This window comes from Silene latifolia, chromosome 9 (genome assembly GCF_048544455.1).
Source record: "Silene latifolia isolate original U9 population chromosome 9, ASM4854445v1, whole genome shotgun sequence".
In the NCBI taxonomy this organism is placed as follows: domain Eukaryota; kingdom Viridiplantae; phylum Streptophyta; class Magnoliopsida; order Caryophyllales; family Caryophyllaceae; genus Silene; species Silene latifolia.
The window spans coordinates 5,449,984-5,467,938 of NC_133534.1; the positions used below are offsets into that span (position 1 = coordinate 5,449,984).

General features: G+C 34.6%; 2 protein-coding genes across 3 annotated transcripts in view; both read right to left on the reverse strand.

The window, feature by feature from the left end:
* Window positions 1-9,751, reverse strand: part of LOC141598835 (F-box/FBD/LRR-repeat protein At1g13570-like) — a 280,794-nt gene extending 271,043 nt beyond the window's left edge. Inside the window, exons 1-4 of one of the 2 annotated variants that reach the window (XM_074418639.1) lie at window positions 9,419-9,751; window positions 7,101-8,026; window positions 6,825-6,983; window positions 6,133-6,715 (exon numbers count right to left, since the gene is read on the reverse strand). In XM_074418639.1, coding sequence (XP_074274740.1) covers window positions 6,443-6,715; window positions 6,825-6,983; window positions 7,101-7,925 — 1,257 coding nt within the window. In that variant the 5' untranslated portion in view covers window positions 7,926-8,026; window positions 9,419-9,751 and the 3' untranslated portion in view covers window positions 6,133-6,442. Of the gene's footprint in view, window positions 1-6,132; window positions 6,716-6,824; window positions 6,984-7,100; window positions 8,220-8,879 lie in introns of those variants that run through there. The other variant, XM_074418638.1, reaches the window with a different exon arrangement.
* Window positions 9,752-14,465: 4,714 nt separating this feature from the next.
* LOC141598848 (uncharacterized) lies at window positions 14,466-16,954 on the reverse strand. Its single transcript, XM_074418654.1, has 2 exons — window positions 16,798-16,954; window positions 14,466-14,958 (listed from the first exon to the last, which is right to left on the reverse strand). Exon 2 carries the CDS (start codon window positions 14,955-14,957, stop codon window positions 14,685-14,687), a length of 273 nt encoding a protein of 90 aa, XP_074274755.1. The 5' UTR covers window position 14,958; window positions 16,798-16,954; the 3' UTR covers window positions 14,466-14,684.
* Window positions 16,955-17,955: the final 1,001 nt, after the last annotated feature.

Genomic DNA, 17,955 nt, shown 5'->3' on the forward strand with positions numbered 1-17,955 from the left:
CTAGTAACACGATATAAATGAATTGATCGATACTTAATTACCACTTCTCATTATATATTACTCCCTCCGTCCTGGTCATTTGTTGTCCTTTGGTTTTGCCACAAAGAACAAGGAAAGATGAGAGGGATGAGAGGGCTAATAGCTAAATGACAAGTGGAACAAATTGAGTGTGAATAATCAAATTACTCATCAAATTTATTCTTAAAATAGAAATGACAACAAATAACTGAGACATCCCAAAATGAAAAATGACAACAAATGACCGGAAAAGAGGAGTATATATTTTTCTTAATCTTCTTTACATAGACTCTTAGCTTGTCGAATACCCTTAAGACAGATGCTAGAAAAACCGCTACAATAATTGTAAAAGCTTATCCTTGATGAACTTTTAAGTCTAGCTTATATCCTCCTAAGAAGTCGATTTGACAATGTGAAGTATTCTCGGCACACTTGAGTAAAGTTTTGCGAAATTTGCTCAAAGAATCATCGCTACGACGAGTGCCATTTCCACTGATGACAAGCTTCTTCAAAACCCGGGCATTTTTTAAAAACCATGTCACAAGATTCAACGCTTTTTGATCGATTCGAACAATGCCCATATCCAACTTTAAGTGTTTCACATGTTGAACAAGCACAAATATAGCCTTTGTATGAATTGTATCCCAAACAATCTTGTACACGGCCGAAAAATGCAACGCAAGAACTTCTATTTTGGGACAATACAACTTTTGTTGTCCTAATGTTGCTTTAAATATTTCTGAGGAACTCGCCCATAATTTAAGATCGGTCAAATTAGGGAAGATAATTTTGGTAGGACTATTGAAGAGCTTCCTCGTTAAACCACCACCATGGAGTTGAAGCGACTTGACTTTAGAAATCGAATTGAACGTCCGCCTTGATAAAAAGGAAGAATTAGCCCTAAAGTATAAGTGCTCTAACATTGGAGCATCAATGACAATATCAATAATGTCCTCAAGGACCGACGACATATCTAGAGATATACGCAATCGTTTCAAACTCTTACTCGATATTGACACCCAATAATTTTCACCCTTTGGCTTAACATTGAGTAAAAAGCTCAAGTATACAAGCGACGGACAACTACTTAAAAGCCGTCTCAAAAATTTGTAATTAATCGTACCAAGACTAAGATCCTTAAGATTTGGAAGATTAATGGGATGTGAAACAAACCAATCACACTCATCGTCGATAAAGAATGATGACAAGTGAAGTGATACCAACGAATGAATTTGAAAAACATTAAGCGGGCAAACTCGGTCACCAAATCGACAATAATCACCAATCGAATGAATTGCAATGCGTCGGGCGTTACAAGCACGTAACCGATGAGCCCAGGAGTCTAAGGTAGACCTTACACAAGGTTGTTTATAGAGGGAAAGGTCAAGATTAATACTAAAGGCGTTGATAGAGGGTCCGGTAAATATGGTAAAAAGGTTATCAAGGATGTTCCAAAACTCGGAAATATTGTACCAGTATTTAACAGGTTTGAATGATCTAATGGTGAAATTAGTGGGAGAAATCGTGACGGTGAAGCCACGAGGAACCTTGAAGTAGGAGATTATCTTCGCGATTATGTCGTCTGGAAGGGAGCTCCATTTTTGTTGTTGTAGCATTGCTTTGCGTTTAGGGTTTCTTTTCTATGTTTTTGGTGTCAAAATGACCCACGAGGACAATACAATACAATTAACGGGGTTGCACAAGGTAATTAGCGGTTATATCATATAATATATACTCGTACAAGGATTTGATAATATAATAAAAAAAATTCATATATCGTCTTACAAATATTTTACCGTTTTAATGTGAGATAAGTTAATATCGTGCAAATATAATTTTAATTTTATAATTTTGAACTAGTTTAGACCCCGCGCATAAATGCGCGATATTTATAGAGTTTTTACTTTTATATTACTTAATAATGCTAAATTAATATATCACTAATTTTTCATATTTCATGTCATTATATTTTGATATGAGGAAAAGATTGGATAATTGACGGGAATAATTCCACCTTTACGCTCTCTTCCCATAATAATCCAAGCTTTCATTAATCTCATAGTAATCCGACCTTTAAGCACTGTCTTCTTTAAATGCACTCAAAGACAGGTCACCTGTTATACTGGTTGCCCAAGTCACTAATGATTCATTTTTCTCTTTATTTGTCTTTCTATTTGTCTGTTACAACTTACAAGTGACACTCCCACTCTCTCATTCTCTCCTGTTAATCTCCTGTTAGACCAAGTTCCTATGTCCGAGACTTGACCCTCCTCTTCCCAAGCAAATCAATCATTCCATTATATCTTTTCCATTCACCCCCATGTACCACATTAAAACTTTCGGTCGTCCGTCTTCAAGCTTCCTATTATTTGTGACCATTATGATTTCTCCTGGGCTTACATTTTCCACCACAATACCACATACTATTGAACTTGTTAGTATTTGCAGCCAATGGGTTAGGAAGTTATAGTATGTAGTTTGTTTGCTACATAAACAAAGTCACCAAAGAAAGTAAATTCTCATATACAGAGCAAACCTTAATGAAATTAACCCAAGAATTGCTTCAACAATTAAAAACATATGATCACAGCAGTAACAATAATGGAGCAGTAAGACAAGGGTTATAACCTTATACCCATAATTCAAAAAATCACAATGACAATTACTATGATCAATATTCAAATTGAAAGAGAGAGAGGAATTAGGAGAGGAGTACCAATAGAAAGGCCAAAGAGTGTAATCAATATCAAAGACGATCAATTTAGGAAGGATTTGAAAAGCACCCGAACCATGGTGCCGTCAGTTAAAGGTTGACGAACAAGGTAATATGGTGGACATTGGGTAGTTGATGATGGACGAGGCTAGGCAAGATGGTGCAGGGCATAGCCGTGGCAAGTTCAGTATTGGCACCGAACTGGGATTAGGATATATTTGGTCACCTTGACTTTGGTTCATTTGCTTAAAGTATGTATTAATTAAGTGAAAATTACAACTTACCACCTAATATCTTATCTATATTAATGCAAAAGACAATGCTTAACACAGGATGCGCCACGTCATTCACCCAATTTTTTTTTTTTTTTTTTTTTTTTTTTTTGGGGAAATTCAGGTAATGGTAGGTCCCGTTTACGTGGAAAGAGTTTATTTCTTTAAATCGTCTCTGACAAACATGCGACAAATTATGTCATAGAAAATATTTTATGAAATAAATAGATAATCGGCAGAAGTAAAAGTAATTGCATATAAACGGAATGAATTAAAAATCGAAATAAATGAAAATAATTACATATAATCGGACTGAATTACATAGTTAATGAAATAAATAGATAATTGACATAAGTAAAAGAAATTGCATATAAACGAAATGAATTACAAATCGGAATAAATGAAAGTAATTACATATAATCGGACTGAATTACATAGTTAATGAAATAAATAGATAATCGGCAGAAGTAAAAGAAATTGCATATAATCGGAATGAATTACAAATCGGAATAAATGAAAGTAATTACATATAATCGGACTGAATTACATAGTTACTAATAAAATTACATAATTACGTGAATAAATTACATTTACTTAGGGGATTGAATAACAAATAATGTGAATATTTTACAGAAATTAATGAAATAATTCGTCTTTGCCTTTATGCTTGACGAATATAGGTGTTCATACCTCCAAGGAACTTGGTGATTACGGAAAATACGTAACAATCAATGTCAAATCCCCGAGAATCACCATCATGAAAATTTTCAATTTTTAGAATAATTTGCCTATGTTAAAGTTGATTATTAAATTATATTTCTTTTTTCGGGATGTAAAGTTTTTTTTATGTATGCAAATTTTATTTACAATAGTATATTACGTTATTTTCCTCTTAAACCATTACATGTGAACACGTATTTGAAACAAGTGTAAATATTAATTATGTAGATCGCTGATTTAGACCAACTAGATAATTACAATAGAAATGCAAAAGAAAAAAATTACAACCAAAAACATTAATACCGGCCCAAATACATACCCGTGCAATTTTGCACGGGTTTAAAACTAGTTTATTGTATTTTACAAACTACCACCTAGTATTTTGTTTATTTCAAATAACCACCTATTTTGCACCTTATATATCCAGACTCCCACCGTATTTCATTCCCGACTATCATTTAGCTTAATTCCCGACTCATTAAGTAAATAAACTAGAAAATGACCAAAATACCCTTACTTTTAGTAACTCCAAACAAAATCAAGTGTCTTAGACCCAAAACACGTACAATCAAAATCTATTTATCTTTTAAGAATCAAAATCCAATAATCAAAACTCATCTTTTAAAAGAACCAACAATCATTCATGATCCATCTTACACTGTTACACAATCTCAAAGAGGAATTTGTATGTAATTAGGTTGAATTGCTATAAACATTCCATATAATACAGCTCCACATGACCACCACCTCACTACCACATCCGCATCGCCAACCTAGACCTACTTGCTCATCGCACCACCAAATTTGTCACATTCCTCACCATTAACTTGTAGGCACCATCACCCCCATCCCACAAAAACCATAGATCTGGGATTTTCGTGGGTGGTGGAGACGATTGATGGGGTTGGGTGGTTGAGTGGTCGACTTGCAAGAGAGTTTGATAGTGGGGGAAGGGATTAGAAGCCCCGGTGACGGGCGACATTTCGAAGCGATGTTTGTTTAGGGGTTATGCGGCGGTGGGTGAGTAGATCGTTTGACATGTGGTGAAGTGCCGGTGGCGAGCGACGCTTTGAGTTTGTTGTTGTTGGTGGTGGGTAATAACATTTAGTCATTTGAGGAGGATGATTTTTTTTAACTGGCAATTTGATGATGAATGATGAAGAAGAATTATTGAGGAGTTGGTGATAAATGGGTTGTTTACTTGTATGTGTTTTGAGTGTATTAAAGTGAGGCTATTTTGGTCTTTCTCTAGTTTATTAATCGCCTTAATGAGTCGGTGCTTAAGTAAAATGATGATCGAGATTGAAATACGGCTATACGGTGCCAGATGGGATATATACGGTACAAAGTAGGTGGTAAGTTGTAATAAACGAAATACTAGGTGGTAATTTGTAAAATACACTAAATAGTAGGTGGTAATTAACAATTTTCACATTAATTAATTGACCCACCTTGTTTAATTGAGATAAAAATGACTAATTTTTTTTAATTGAGATAAAAATGACTAATAAATTGGCAACATGAATAAAAAAAGGGACATTAAGTAAGAGAATGCAGCTAGTTACCTACTATAGCAAGTATAATCCTTGATAGGTGCATTTAAAGAAGATGGGGTTTAAAGGTCGGATCATTACGAAATTAATGAAAGCTTGGATTATTATGGAAAGAGAGTGTAAAGGTGGGATTATTTCCGTCAATTAATAGTTTATAGCTTTATAATTATGGGTAATGCTAAATACAACCCACTAGGTTGTATTTAAGCATTAAATACCTTCTAATTTGGGTATTAACTTAGAAATTAAAAACTAAATTACACATTAACCAATACATTTAATGCATATATCAAGAATTTATTTCCTCTTTTGGTTTCTTAAATACAACCCAGTGGGTTGTATTTATCATTACCCTTATATTATTTATATTTTAATTAAAATATTATAGTTATTAAATTATCAATAGTTTACTTATTTATAAAAATGCTTTTTGGGGGAAAATTTTTGGAATTCACCTATTTATTTAGTAAATAGGGGATTCGACTCTATTTTTAAATTAATTAAATACACATACTAGTATAAATTCCGCGCAAATGCGCGGTATATATATAAATTTTAATTTTTACTATATTACTTATAGATGTTAGGTCGATCTCATGAATTTTCTTAAAATTAATTAAGAGAATTGAGTAATTCCTTGAAGTGTACTTTTTTTTTTGAAAATATTTTAATAAATTCTTTTTTCGTAACGAAATTAATAATAGGGGTTATAGTGTAAGCTAGACACTCAGAATCACCACTCTATTAAAGTTTGGAGATTAGGTGCATCTATGTGATTACAAAATGATCCATACCGCTCCACTTGACAAGTTTTAATTCTGCAATTTCCAATCAAACTAGAAAAACTGGTTTGCGTGATAAACTTAACTTCCGCCAGCACAAGGTGCTTAAGATTAGGAAAACCAATGAAATCGGTAGGTGGAGGATTTAAAATGAAGGCACTGAGTTCAAGGTGTACTAACTCGTTGCACCCGAAGATATAAGAACTAATATACAATCTGTATTAAGATAACTATTCCTAATTACAATCTTTCGAACTCCGTTTTTAGATAGAAAAGATATCCACTGGCTGAGACTCGTACCATCCCAAACTGCATCACACGGAATAAAAAGATGGAAGTCATGAACTTCCACTCCCCAAAACTCAATATCAAAGTTGAGTTTCTTTAGTGACAAACAAGCGATGCCTTTGTTGATGCTCTTGGAAATCTCATCAGCGCTTTTGACATCTTTAGTTCTGACTCAATACCAACATTACCAAACTCGAAAAACATATTTTCGAGGACAACAGAAATGACAAGCAGGTATTCAACCAATTTGAGTTCCACAATTGATCCTGTGATACCCTTAATACTGATCTCAAGGAGGTGATTCAATTTGTAGTTGTACTTGTAATTGTAGTCAAGTATGTGTGGGCCAACATTTTTATCTGGAATAACCTGCAGTAAGAAATAAATTTGAGTAAGAAAAACAAAATAAATATATTGACAGATGTGAGATGCACGAGTAAGCTCATAGAAACAATTCATATAAACCCGATTTACTTACTGAAATGTCGAGCTTCTTGATACAAGGACAACATTCAATCATGGCCAAAAGGTAGCTGAAAACAACATAATCACTCAAATCCAGATAAGTTAGACAAAGTTTGTCCAGGTGGTTGAATGTGTCCGGAGGAGATCTTATGATGCCACCTTCAGCCAAGAACTTATACGAACAAGAAGAAGGAAGGGAAATTAGGTTGAAAAGCAAAATAAATTTCAAAAAGTACTGTTGAAAGTGAAACAGATAAATAAAGTTATTTTCTTAGCACACTATCTTTACCTGACACAAGTAACCCCCAAACTGGATGGTCTGAAGTTGAGAAGAACTCGCAAGAAGATTGACAGCATCAATTGTTTCAACAGTTACGAGTTTTTTTGGCATTTTCGTCAAGTGCAGTGATATGCTTTTAAGACTGCGAACATTCCCGAAAGCCAAAGACTCAAAATCCCCGATTAATATCAAGGTTTGGAGACTAGGTGCATCTATTACAATATGATCCATGCCGCTCCAGTTGTCAAGTTTTAATGTTGCCAACATTTTACAACTTCTGATCAAACTATGGAGACTGTTTTGCTTTGTGAAATTAATATACAACAGCTCAAGGTGCTTAAGATAAGGAAAACCAGTGAAATCAGTAGGTGGAGGATTTAAATTGAAATTATAGAGTTCTAGGTGTACTAACTCAGTGCACCTGAAGATGTAAGAAGTAAGATCCATAGTATCACCCCAATTGATAATTACGATCTTTCGGACTCCATTTTTAGATAGAAAAGATATCCATTGGCTGTGATTCGTAAGATCGCAACCCAAAATGCTAAGAACGAAGTCATGAACCGGACCATTATGATGGAGAAGTATACTGCTAATAATGAGGCAGAATTCTCGCCTATTAGAAGTCTCAGCATTATATTTAAGCTCCTTGCGGAAATTATGATCAAAGATAAGGCTCTTTAATGATAACCAAGTATGTCTCCATTGTTTTGACAGCACGCTTGTCTGAGCAGCCTTACGAATTGGCAATTTTTCCAGGATTTTATCAATCACAATATCTGGAACATTGCTGATCAAATCCTCCATCTTTGTCGAAGTCTCTGGACAAGCCATGGAGGTATGCACTACTATAGAGCGACGAGAGCTACTCTTTGAGATGAAATGTTGAGGCAACTAAACTTAAAGTATGTTTTAAACCCAGGACACTGATTCTCCTGATAAAAAGAAGAAGAAAGTTCATAAGATTAACAACTCAAAACACGGTGTAAAGCCACACAGCCAATTTAATAACAACAATAGCAGCAGCAGCAACAACAACAACAACAACAACAACAACAATACCCACTACCCCAATGGCTCCCGAAAATTGTGGGGTAAGGGGGGTCGGATTGAAGAGATAAAATAGTTCTTATAAATGTTGTACCAAAACAGAAATAAATGGTCAGAGATAAACACATTCATTCGAAGCTAGCCTAAACTGTAAATCCGAAACCCTAAGGGTGTGTTTGGATTGACTGATTTGGAAGAAAAAGAAAGGGAGGGAGAGTAGGGGATTTAAAATCCCTCATTTGGATAGCAAATGAGGGTGGAAGGAAATGGGAGGGGAGAGATTTGGAGGGATCAAATTTCCTCCACCAGCTTTTTATCAAAATCTCCACATGATAAACAATTTGAAGGAAATTGATCAAAACCCACACCCCATTCTCCCTCCCCTTCCCTTCTCTCCCTTTCCCTTCCCTCTTTTTCTCTCTCCTCCCTTTCCCTCCACTTTTGCTATCCAAACACACCCTAAGGGTGTGTGCTTGGATAGCAAAAATGGAGGGAAAGGGAGGGGAGGGGGAAGGAGGGAAAGGAAAGGGAGAGAAGGGAAGGGGAGGGGAATGGAATGGGGTTGTTTGGATACAATTTCCCTCCAAATCTTGCCTATTGTAGAGAGATTTTGATTAGGCTTGTAGAAGGGAAATTGGATCCCTCCAAATCTCTCCATTTCCCTCCACCCTCATTAACTATCCAAGCAAAGGATTTTAAATTTCCTACTCTCTCTCCCTTTCTTTTCTCTCCAAATACCTCAATCCAAACACACCCTAAACCATTAATCATCAGCAAAATATCTACTGGAACTAATTACCACAAGTAAAATTCAGAGTCAGCAACAGTAAGTGGATTATACATCTGATGCTGCTCTTTATCAAGAAATAGCTGGTTTTCTGCAAACGGTTTTACGCTAATATTGTGTAAAATACTAAAATGGATCCCAGTAACATGAAAATAACTCATAAAGGCTATGTGATCATGAAAACAAAACAAAATCAATTTAACACACAACTAACTGCAGTCTGCAGCAAAAACGTCATTCAATCACAATTCACAAATTCAACATAAGAAAACAATTAAGATTTCAAATCAAACCACCAATATATACCATCAACACAAATTCTTACTTAAACGGACACATCCGTTTTACAATTAAAACGTGTCAAGTAAGATGGATAGGTCCTTTACTTAAAACCCGTTTTATCCAACTATTCAGGTGGAATGTTATTTGGCACGTTTTAATCTTAAAACGGATATGTCCGACTTAAAAAAATAAACTGATCAGACTTTACCTAGCTTATGAAATTTGATGAGATCACTAACTGAAGTGAAGAAGAAAATGCTATGCAAGAAGCTGATGAAGAAGATGCTGCGCATGGAGGGCCCACTCTCTGCAACATGCTTTTCCTTTACTGTGTTTGGTTAGCAAAACGAAGCGTATTGTACTTGATTTTAACTTATTCAACTGAAACGCATCGTTTTGGTTAAATATTAAGCAAAAAAATGGTTAATACTCCCTCCATTCAACTCCACTTTACATGTTTGCTTTATCACGTTTGCCAACGCGACTTTTATACGAGAAATATCTTTAGCTACGCATTTGCAAAAATTATAAAAGTTAGATATTTTTAATGTACTCTTAAAAACGAATCAAAGAAGATCTCACGTGAATATATTTTAACTTATATATCGAGAGAAAATTAAAGTTAAATGTTCGTTTGTGAATAGTGTGTAAAAGAGAAACATGTAAAGTGGAGTTGAATGGAATGAGTAGTGGATTACAAGTCAGCAAGATAATTTATACAATTGCAATCTGTATTCCCCTGGAATTTTTTAATAAAGTAGTTACTTTTTAAAAAAAAAATTTAATAAAGTAGTTACTTTTTTTTTTCTTTTTTTTTAATAAAGTAGTTACTTTTTTTTCTTTTTTTTTAATAAAGTAGTTACTTTTTTAAAACAAAAAAGTAGTGATATCATTTTCAATGAATAGTTTACCTTTGTTACTTGCTAATAAAAAAGGCTACGGTTACGCGTATAAAATCTGTTACACACTGCGAGTAATATTATGACACATGGCAATTATAGAGGTGTGAATTAGAATCTTTTTCAATTTTCATTTATTCTATTTTGGAAACAAAATTTAGAAAATCAAATTTTTATGTTTTTCTCCAAAATTATTATTAGTATATTTTTATACCATAATTTTTTTTTTTCTAATTTGGTCAAACAATATTCTCATTCTTTCCTCTTTTACTGATTTTTTCCATAACAAAAAAGTGTTGTACCAAGTGTAACCGTAGCTTGATGGTGTATAGTAGATTCTATACACCAAGATTAGTATTCCTTCCCTGATTAGTACGGAGTATTTGATTCCTCCATATGCCCAAATTTAATTGGTGGTGTATAGTAGATTCTATACACCAAGTATAACTGTAGCTTAATTAGACGCCCTTAACATACTTTTCTATTTATTTATTCAATTTCCAAATTTTCAACATAAATTTAAAACTTTATTAATGTTAGAGTGCAAACCTATGTCCCACATCGGTAGAATAAAAATAGAAGATCATCTTTATAAGTGTACAAAAAATATAATAGCACGAGGTCTTTTCGGAAGGAGCCTAAGCGTAAATCCGTGAGGGTTGGCCCAAAGCGGACAATATCGTACTATTATGGGTTGTTGACACATATGCAGCAGAGGCCCAACACGGGATATTCACGCTTCCGCACAACAATTAATATGACCACTGTTTTCTTATTGGTTATATTTATCTAATGGGTCCATTTAATCAAGTAGCTCCACGGAGCTACTAGCTCAAATGTTTTTGAGCAAAGCTAGTCTAATTGAACAACTCCAATGGTTAAGTTACTAGTTTAAAATTTTATAAAATTGCAAGCAAATCATCAAGCTAAACCATTGGAGATGCTCTAAACGTGCTCCAATATTGTAGCATCAATGATAACGTCAATATCCTCAAGGACCGACGACGTATCTAGAGTTATACGCAATCGCTTCAAACTCTTTCTCGATATTGACACCGAATAATTTTCACCCTTTGGCTTAATATTAAGGGAAAAGCACAAGTATACAAGCGGTGGGCAATTACTTAAAAGCCGTCTCAAAAAATTATAATTAACCGAACCAAGACTAAGATCTTTAAGATTTGGAATATTAATGGGATGTGAAACAAACCGATCACACTCGTCAATAAAGAATGATGACAAGTGAAGTGTGTTGGAACTATGCCCCGGAGCAATCGTTATGAAACGTTTTGAACGAATTTCATACAGTGTAATTATTAATAGAGATTAATAATTAGATGACATTTTCTTATTATCTTATTAAGGCGTTAATACAATGATAAATCCTTGATTAAACTGGTATATTTGACATCATAATGGAAATTATGATAATGAGAGTCGAGTATTATAGAGTTTAGTCTAAAAGTGTTCTTGGTCGTTAGATCATCAGAACGGGACTATGTTCATTCGGATAGACCAATATATTGATAACGTTACTCATAGGATGAGTATTAATGGATCTCATTCATTAAGTTAAAATATAAATAATGCATATGGAGTTATGATTATTGAACGTGATGAACAATGAGATTTTCCAAATGGTTATTATTACCTATGCACTGTCAATGTGGAAATTCTCGTAAGGAGTAGTTGTATACTTTATCCTTTGACCTGAGATCATCATTGTAGTTAATAGACTACTTATTGTACTTAGATACCGGACACCTGGTGTGTTAAAATGCTAGTTGAATGGTCATTGGGTATAATTAAGTACCTATGTAATTAGTGGTGAGTCAAGATGGAATCCGTCAGCTCAAGGTAATGAGTTTGAATCTATGTTGTCATTAATCTTATTGGTCATATCAAAAACCTTGGCCAGGGTAGACGAATGATTTAAGAAAGGAGTTTCTTAAAGTCATTTCCGACCAATAATGATTGACATGTAACATAGTGGTCGTCTAGTGGGGTTTGACAGTCAAACCATACCCTAGGATGATCCGGAGTTGGAACGACGGAGGGAAATAAATACAGTATCCTTTACCAGGTTGATGTGGTGAAGTACAGTGAATATTGGTATTCACGCTATCCGGCCGTCGGGGAGTGTTGTTAGACGTCAACCTCGATTAATAGTTAATGAGATTAATTATTACCGGTTTAGCGATGAACCTATGTGGTCACACATTTACGGTGTGATATTTAACGTTTACGGTTATTTAATTTATTATGAGATAATTAATTAAATAATCTCGACGACATATTTTTATATTGTCCGCTAACACGGAAATATAGTTAATATCGAAAAGACGTGTGTATGAGAGACCAAGACGTGATTTGGCCTTGAGGGCCACGTACTAGAATGCACTTGGCAAGTTGGCTTTGTGTTGTTAGCATGGCATGTTTACGTGCCATTTGCTTAGTGATTCCTTAATTGTTAAGGAAATAATTCAAAGCTTATAATTATCTAGTACTAGTATGTGTGAGCCTTAGTGGCTAAGCATTCCATTGCTATAAATAGTGGAATGGCCGTGAAATTTTCAAGCACGATCGAAATAAGTTTCGATTTCGTCTTACTTTTATACATACACTAAATTGAGAAAGGTGTTTTCTCTATATCTGAGGTCGTCTCAAGGGTTGAGAACGTTAGTTTATCTACCGGTGTGGATAAACTAGAGACTCCGTATTTTCGGGGTTAGACCAATTTATTGACTACACAAAGTATGTGTCCCTTTACTTAGTTTTACAAGTTTTTAAATGCAATAGGTGTCAGGAGGACCGCGTTTCTGTCTTCCACTGCTACACGTGATGTACCGCGGTCCTTTCAAAGTGATACCAACGAATGAATTTGAAAAACGCTAAGCAAGCAAACAAACTCGGTCACCAAATCGACAATTGCCAATAGAATGAATTGCAATGCGTCGAGTGTACAATTTCATATCTCATCTTACAATTATTATTATTATTATTGTTTATAAAAAGAATGCGCGCAACTTTCATAGATAAAAAAATAAGAGTTTACATGAAATTGGTGGGGAGCTGGGAGACAATCTGAGCTCCAAATTATATTACAAATATTATTTCGTATTATTATTATTATTATTACTACTATTATTATTATTATTTAATTATATTTTTGTAATAGAATTTTTAAATTAAATACAAATATGTTTGCATATTAAACGTGACTATATATGAATCACGATGTGTTTGTCAGTGTGTGTGAAGTATAAGAACATGATTTACAGAGTCATAAGAGACGGTAACCAAAGAACCCTCGATAAGTTGCTTCCTATCGACATAGTTGCTCCAAACTCCGCTACCAAGTCTAACAAATAATGCAGCTCTACGGGCACCTCCTTCGACGTTCATCGTAACATCATTAAAACCCGGGTCATCTAGGTCTTTAACCTTCATATCCACACATTCATCACGAATCCACTTCAGTTTCTTGTCATTTGGTAAGGAAGGGTAAATTATTTCCATAAATTTTTGTTTTGGAATATGCAAACGAGCTGATGGTGTTCTTGCACTCCCTAACCTATCAACTTGTACGTCAATTCTATCGGTAGTCGTGCCTGACATTATGAATTATCGCTGTTAATGAATAATGTCGATTGAAATACAATTTTATGATGTATTTTCGTATGTAAAGGCCGATATATATAGTACGGAATAATGATTTAAGAGAAATAGTGATCAATAATAAATGGTCCGCGTGACAAATTATTATTGCGCATCGTCACGGCCGTCAATGGCATGGTCACAAGACATGAAAAACATTAAGAAAAAAAAGATATCGAATTTATGTAGTTATGATATTTGAGATTTAGTAATAGTGATAAGATCGATTGACATATTATTTTTGTCTATCGCTCATGTATGTGAGTTAATGCTACTTTAAATTTATGATTTTCGTCTTAGTTTTTTAAAAATACATTTACTCTTCGAAAATTTACTTAGCATAAGAGTTTCTAGAGTTTTGTCAATTGTCACCTTCACTAAAATAAGATAAATATAGGTTTTGTTTGGCAAAACTAACTAAAATGGTAGCTGAAACCTGAAAAGGTAGCTGAAAACTGAAAAGCTAATTGAATAAGGTAGTTGAAAATTAGAAGTTGATGGTAACTGATTATATAAAAATGTGTTTGGTAAACTAGCTGAAAAGATAGGCGATTTTGGTAAAATGACGTAGATACATTTTATTACAATGTAGATACATTTTTTTTCATTTTTTTATATACACTTAAGTCGCCATACTAATAAAATGAACATGCTAAGTTCATTAAACTGCACAACGCACATAACTACTTCACCACGTAACATTCACTAACCATCATACTATAAAATAAAAAAAACTTTTACATTGCATACTATGATTCCAAACTATTATTTCATATTTTCATCAAGGATCAAGATGTAAAAAACTACAACTACGAAAACATGCAACAGATATTCGGAAAGTTAGTAGACAAGGCATCGAGGGTGTAAGTCAGAATGCCAACTGCAAAGTGGCTAGTAGTGAGATACAACTCTTGAATATCACTGAATGTGTTTCGGGATTTCTCCTTTCTTTAACAGAGACAAAGAGTATTCAGCAGCGTCAATAAGGTCAGCAATATTAGCAAGGGATTTTTCTTCAGACCCCAGCATAAAGATTGCACGTACCTCTGCTTTTCTGGCCATTCTAGCAGCAAAGTTCAAGGGTAAATCTGAAGAATTGAGACTTCGTAGGAGTTGTCTGTATAAAGATAGAACTCGGCCCTTATTTCTCATAAGATCCTCTGTTGTGGCCCATATTAGACCTTTCGCCATTCTGCCAAAGAAGATATATATGAGACGTGACAAGTTTTACTTGTAAGCACACGAGCAAGAACTAGCTATATATGGTATATAGGACAATTGAGAGGGATGGGCATGCGTTTTCTGCCCACATTTTACTGTCGTGGACAGAAAACAGAGAGCCACTGAGACTTCATCAGTTCATCTGTAATCTGATTGACCAGAACTCGGTCCAACATTTATAAAACTAGTATTTAGACCTTATGGATTCGAAGTTTAGCTTCTCTCATTTTATATTACTCCACAAGACCAAAAGAGGGACACTCATCAAACCACCAGAACCTTCACCAATGTATCAATAACTATAAGTTCAGTAACAAAATCAACAAGAGCAACCAAAAAGTATGTGACAAATAAATGTGAAAACAAAAAAAAAACATAAATTTCCTCTCTGTCCTCGTCTCAAGTGCCGTTCAACACATCTACAGCCATTTCTCACTCTTCACCTCGCTTAACAAGATTTTAGATTGATGTATAAAATGTGATACAACTTTGCTTAAGAACAAACACAGTTGATTTTCATGATAAACAACTCTTTTTTGAAATAGTTATGCCGGTAACTTATACTTTTGTACCACAACACATTGAAACTAGCTGACGACTATGGATAGAACCAAAGGGTTAAGTAGTTCTTTTGAGTCATCCTAACTAGATCGTGTAAAACATCGAAACACTTTCAATGCACCATCGAATCTAGTTAATTTTGACCTTTCGGGTGCTTTTATAGTGTATCTGGCTTGACGGAAATCTTAACAAGGTGAATTTATAATTGTATGAGGCGATTTTAGGACGGGAACAGTGGTACCACTAGAATTCATTTTGGGGTTCCCATTATGAGATAAACTCGTCCTAGTAGCATCAGACTCTCACCACTGTACAACTGGCAGCATCGACATTCCTGGTCACCAACCACTTCTTTTTACCATCAAAATTAGATAAAAATGGCAATACCAGCAACCATTTCTAATTACCCTCCAATCATTAATACAAGATGTGAAAAACAACACACATTTACACATAACCTTAAACTCTCCCTTTCCAAAGAAGGGTTCCCCAAACACTCCCTAAGGCGGTTTATTTCTAATACAGCAAAGCCAACGGAAGCCTGGAACCGATGTTGCAAGAGTGATGGATCATTACTTTTAAGCCTTTTACTCTTTTCCAGCGTGTGTCTAAGACAAATTGACAGCAAGTGAGACTCATTTGGACTATAAATTTAGCTAGTTTTTAGTTCTGATTGCTATAAAATTGGATTCCGTAGCCGTTGTTTTTCTTGGATAGACTCTCCTTTACTCCTTTCTAGTTTTAATTGATCGGAATAATGTCGATCTCCTACTCAATGGCTATGTCACTCTGACACTTCAGTTACCTGCCATGTCGCGTGTCCGACACGACACGACATTTTGTCATTTCCCTTTAAACAACAAAATAGAAACATTCGCACAAAATAGCTGTATCCGACACAACACGATTAGTCTAGTACTCTAGTGGAGTAATTTTTCCTCTGAACTTTCTCGCTAACTTGGATTCCCTTCCCTTTTTTTATGAAATTGAACTATTGAAGTAAAAAATCACCAATTCAAGTAAACCCAGGAACCAATCAAAAAGACAATAATCAATTCAAACAAACCAGCAACCAATTATTAAATCAATCAATAAGTTTATAATTCAATAAGCAACAATCACCGATTCAAACCCACAACAAAAAATCAATCAACAAAACCAAAATTGAATTAGGGATTTATCGATTTAGGGTTTTAGGGATTGGGAAATTAAATTGGGATTTTACTGATTTAGGGAATGAGAGTGATACCTGAGATGAACGCCGGTGGTGGACCGTCGACGAGTGGCCGACCGAGTGAGCGACGATGGACAAAGACGACTGAGCGAGGCCGACGAAGCGGTGGTGTAGAGAAGGAAGGGGTTGAACTGTTGAAGGACTCTACTTGAAGAAATGTGATTAGGAGTCAAACGGATAACACTTGGTATTAGTTTCGGGCTGAGTTTTCGGGTCGGTCAATTTGGATTCGGGTTGTTCGACTTTAAATGAATTTGGGTTAGGGCTGGTCATTTTGGGTGGGGTTGTTTTCTAATTTGGATTATCTCTATTTCTTTTTCTCCATTTCCTCTCTAATACACTTATATTTTTATATATTTTCTGTCTCCATTAATAAAACTTTATTTTCATGAAATGATTGCAACCATTAGATCGGTACAACTTACAAGAGTTAATGCACACAGTCTATAAGAAATGGACCTCCATTTCTTTTAAGGAAATGGAGAGAATCTGAACCGGTTGTTATCATGTTATTTGGGGATAACATTTAGGGTATGTTATTGGTCAAACTCACGAAAGTCTTAAAACTCTACTACATCAGCTTTCCACTAACTTTTATTATTAGACCTACCTCAGACTCACCTCAGATTTTATACATTATCCTCCAGACTTATCTCAGACTACACTTTTTTCGCTACCCCAAATAAAAAATCCCGGCTTCGCCCCTGCACATAGTATCAAACGTATTGGGCTTATTTGTCACATCCCCATTACTAAAAGGATGATAATGAAACGAGACAAATCGCGAGCAAGGTTTGACCATAAGGTCTATAACACAATCTCTGCTCGAGAATTAAACAAGTCAAGTCAAGCTAATCAATTTAAGGGAAGTTTTTTATCTATTTAAATAAATAAATCTTATCTTCATAAATACAAGATTATTTAGAGCAATTATGTGCGTCCACGTCAGCAAATAAAGTTTTTTAAAAAAAAAATGGTGAAATGCGGGACCCACAGGAAAATTAAGGAATTAATTATAAAAAACCGTCGTTGTTGATGTTTGTACGTTACTTTTTTGTACGTAAATGATTACGTTTATAATTTTTACGGACATAAATTTACGAATTAACTATTAACTATATTACATTTATGATTTTTACGGAAATATTTATGAATAATTTAACGAATTAACCA

Excerpts from the sequence above, each read along its gene's own strand:
- LOC141598848 (XM_074418654.1), bottom strand. The coding sequence starts at position 14,957 with ATGGCGAAAGGTCTAATATGGGCCACAACAGAGGATCTTATGAGAAAT.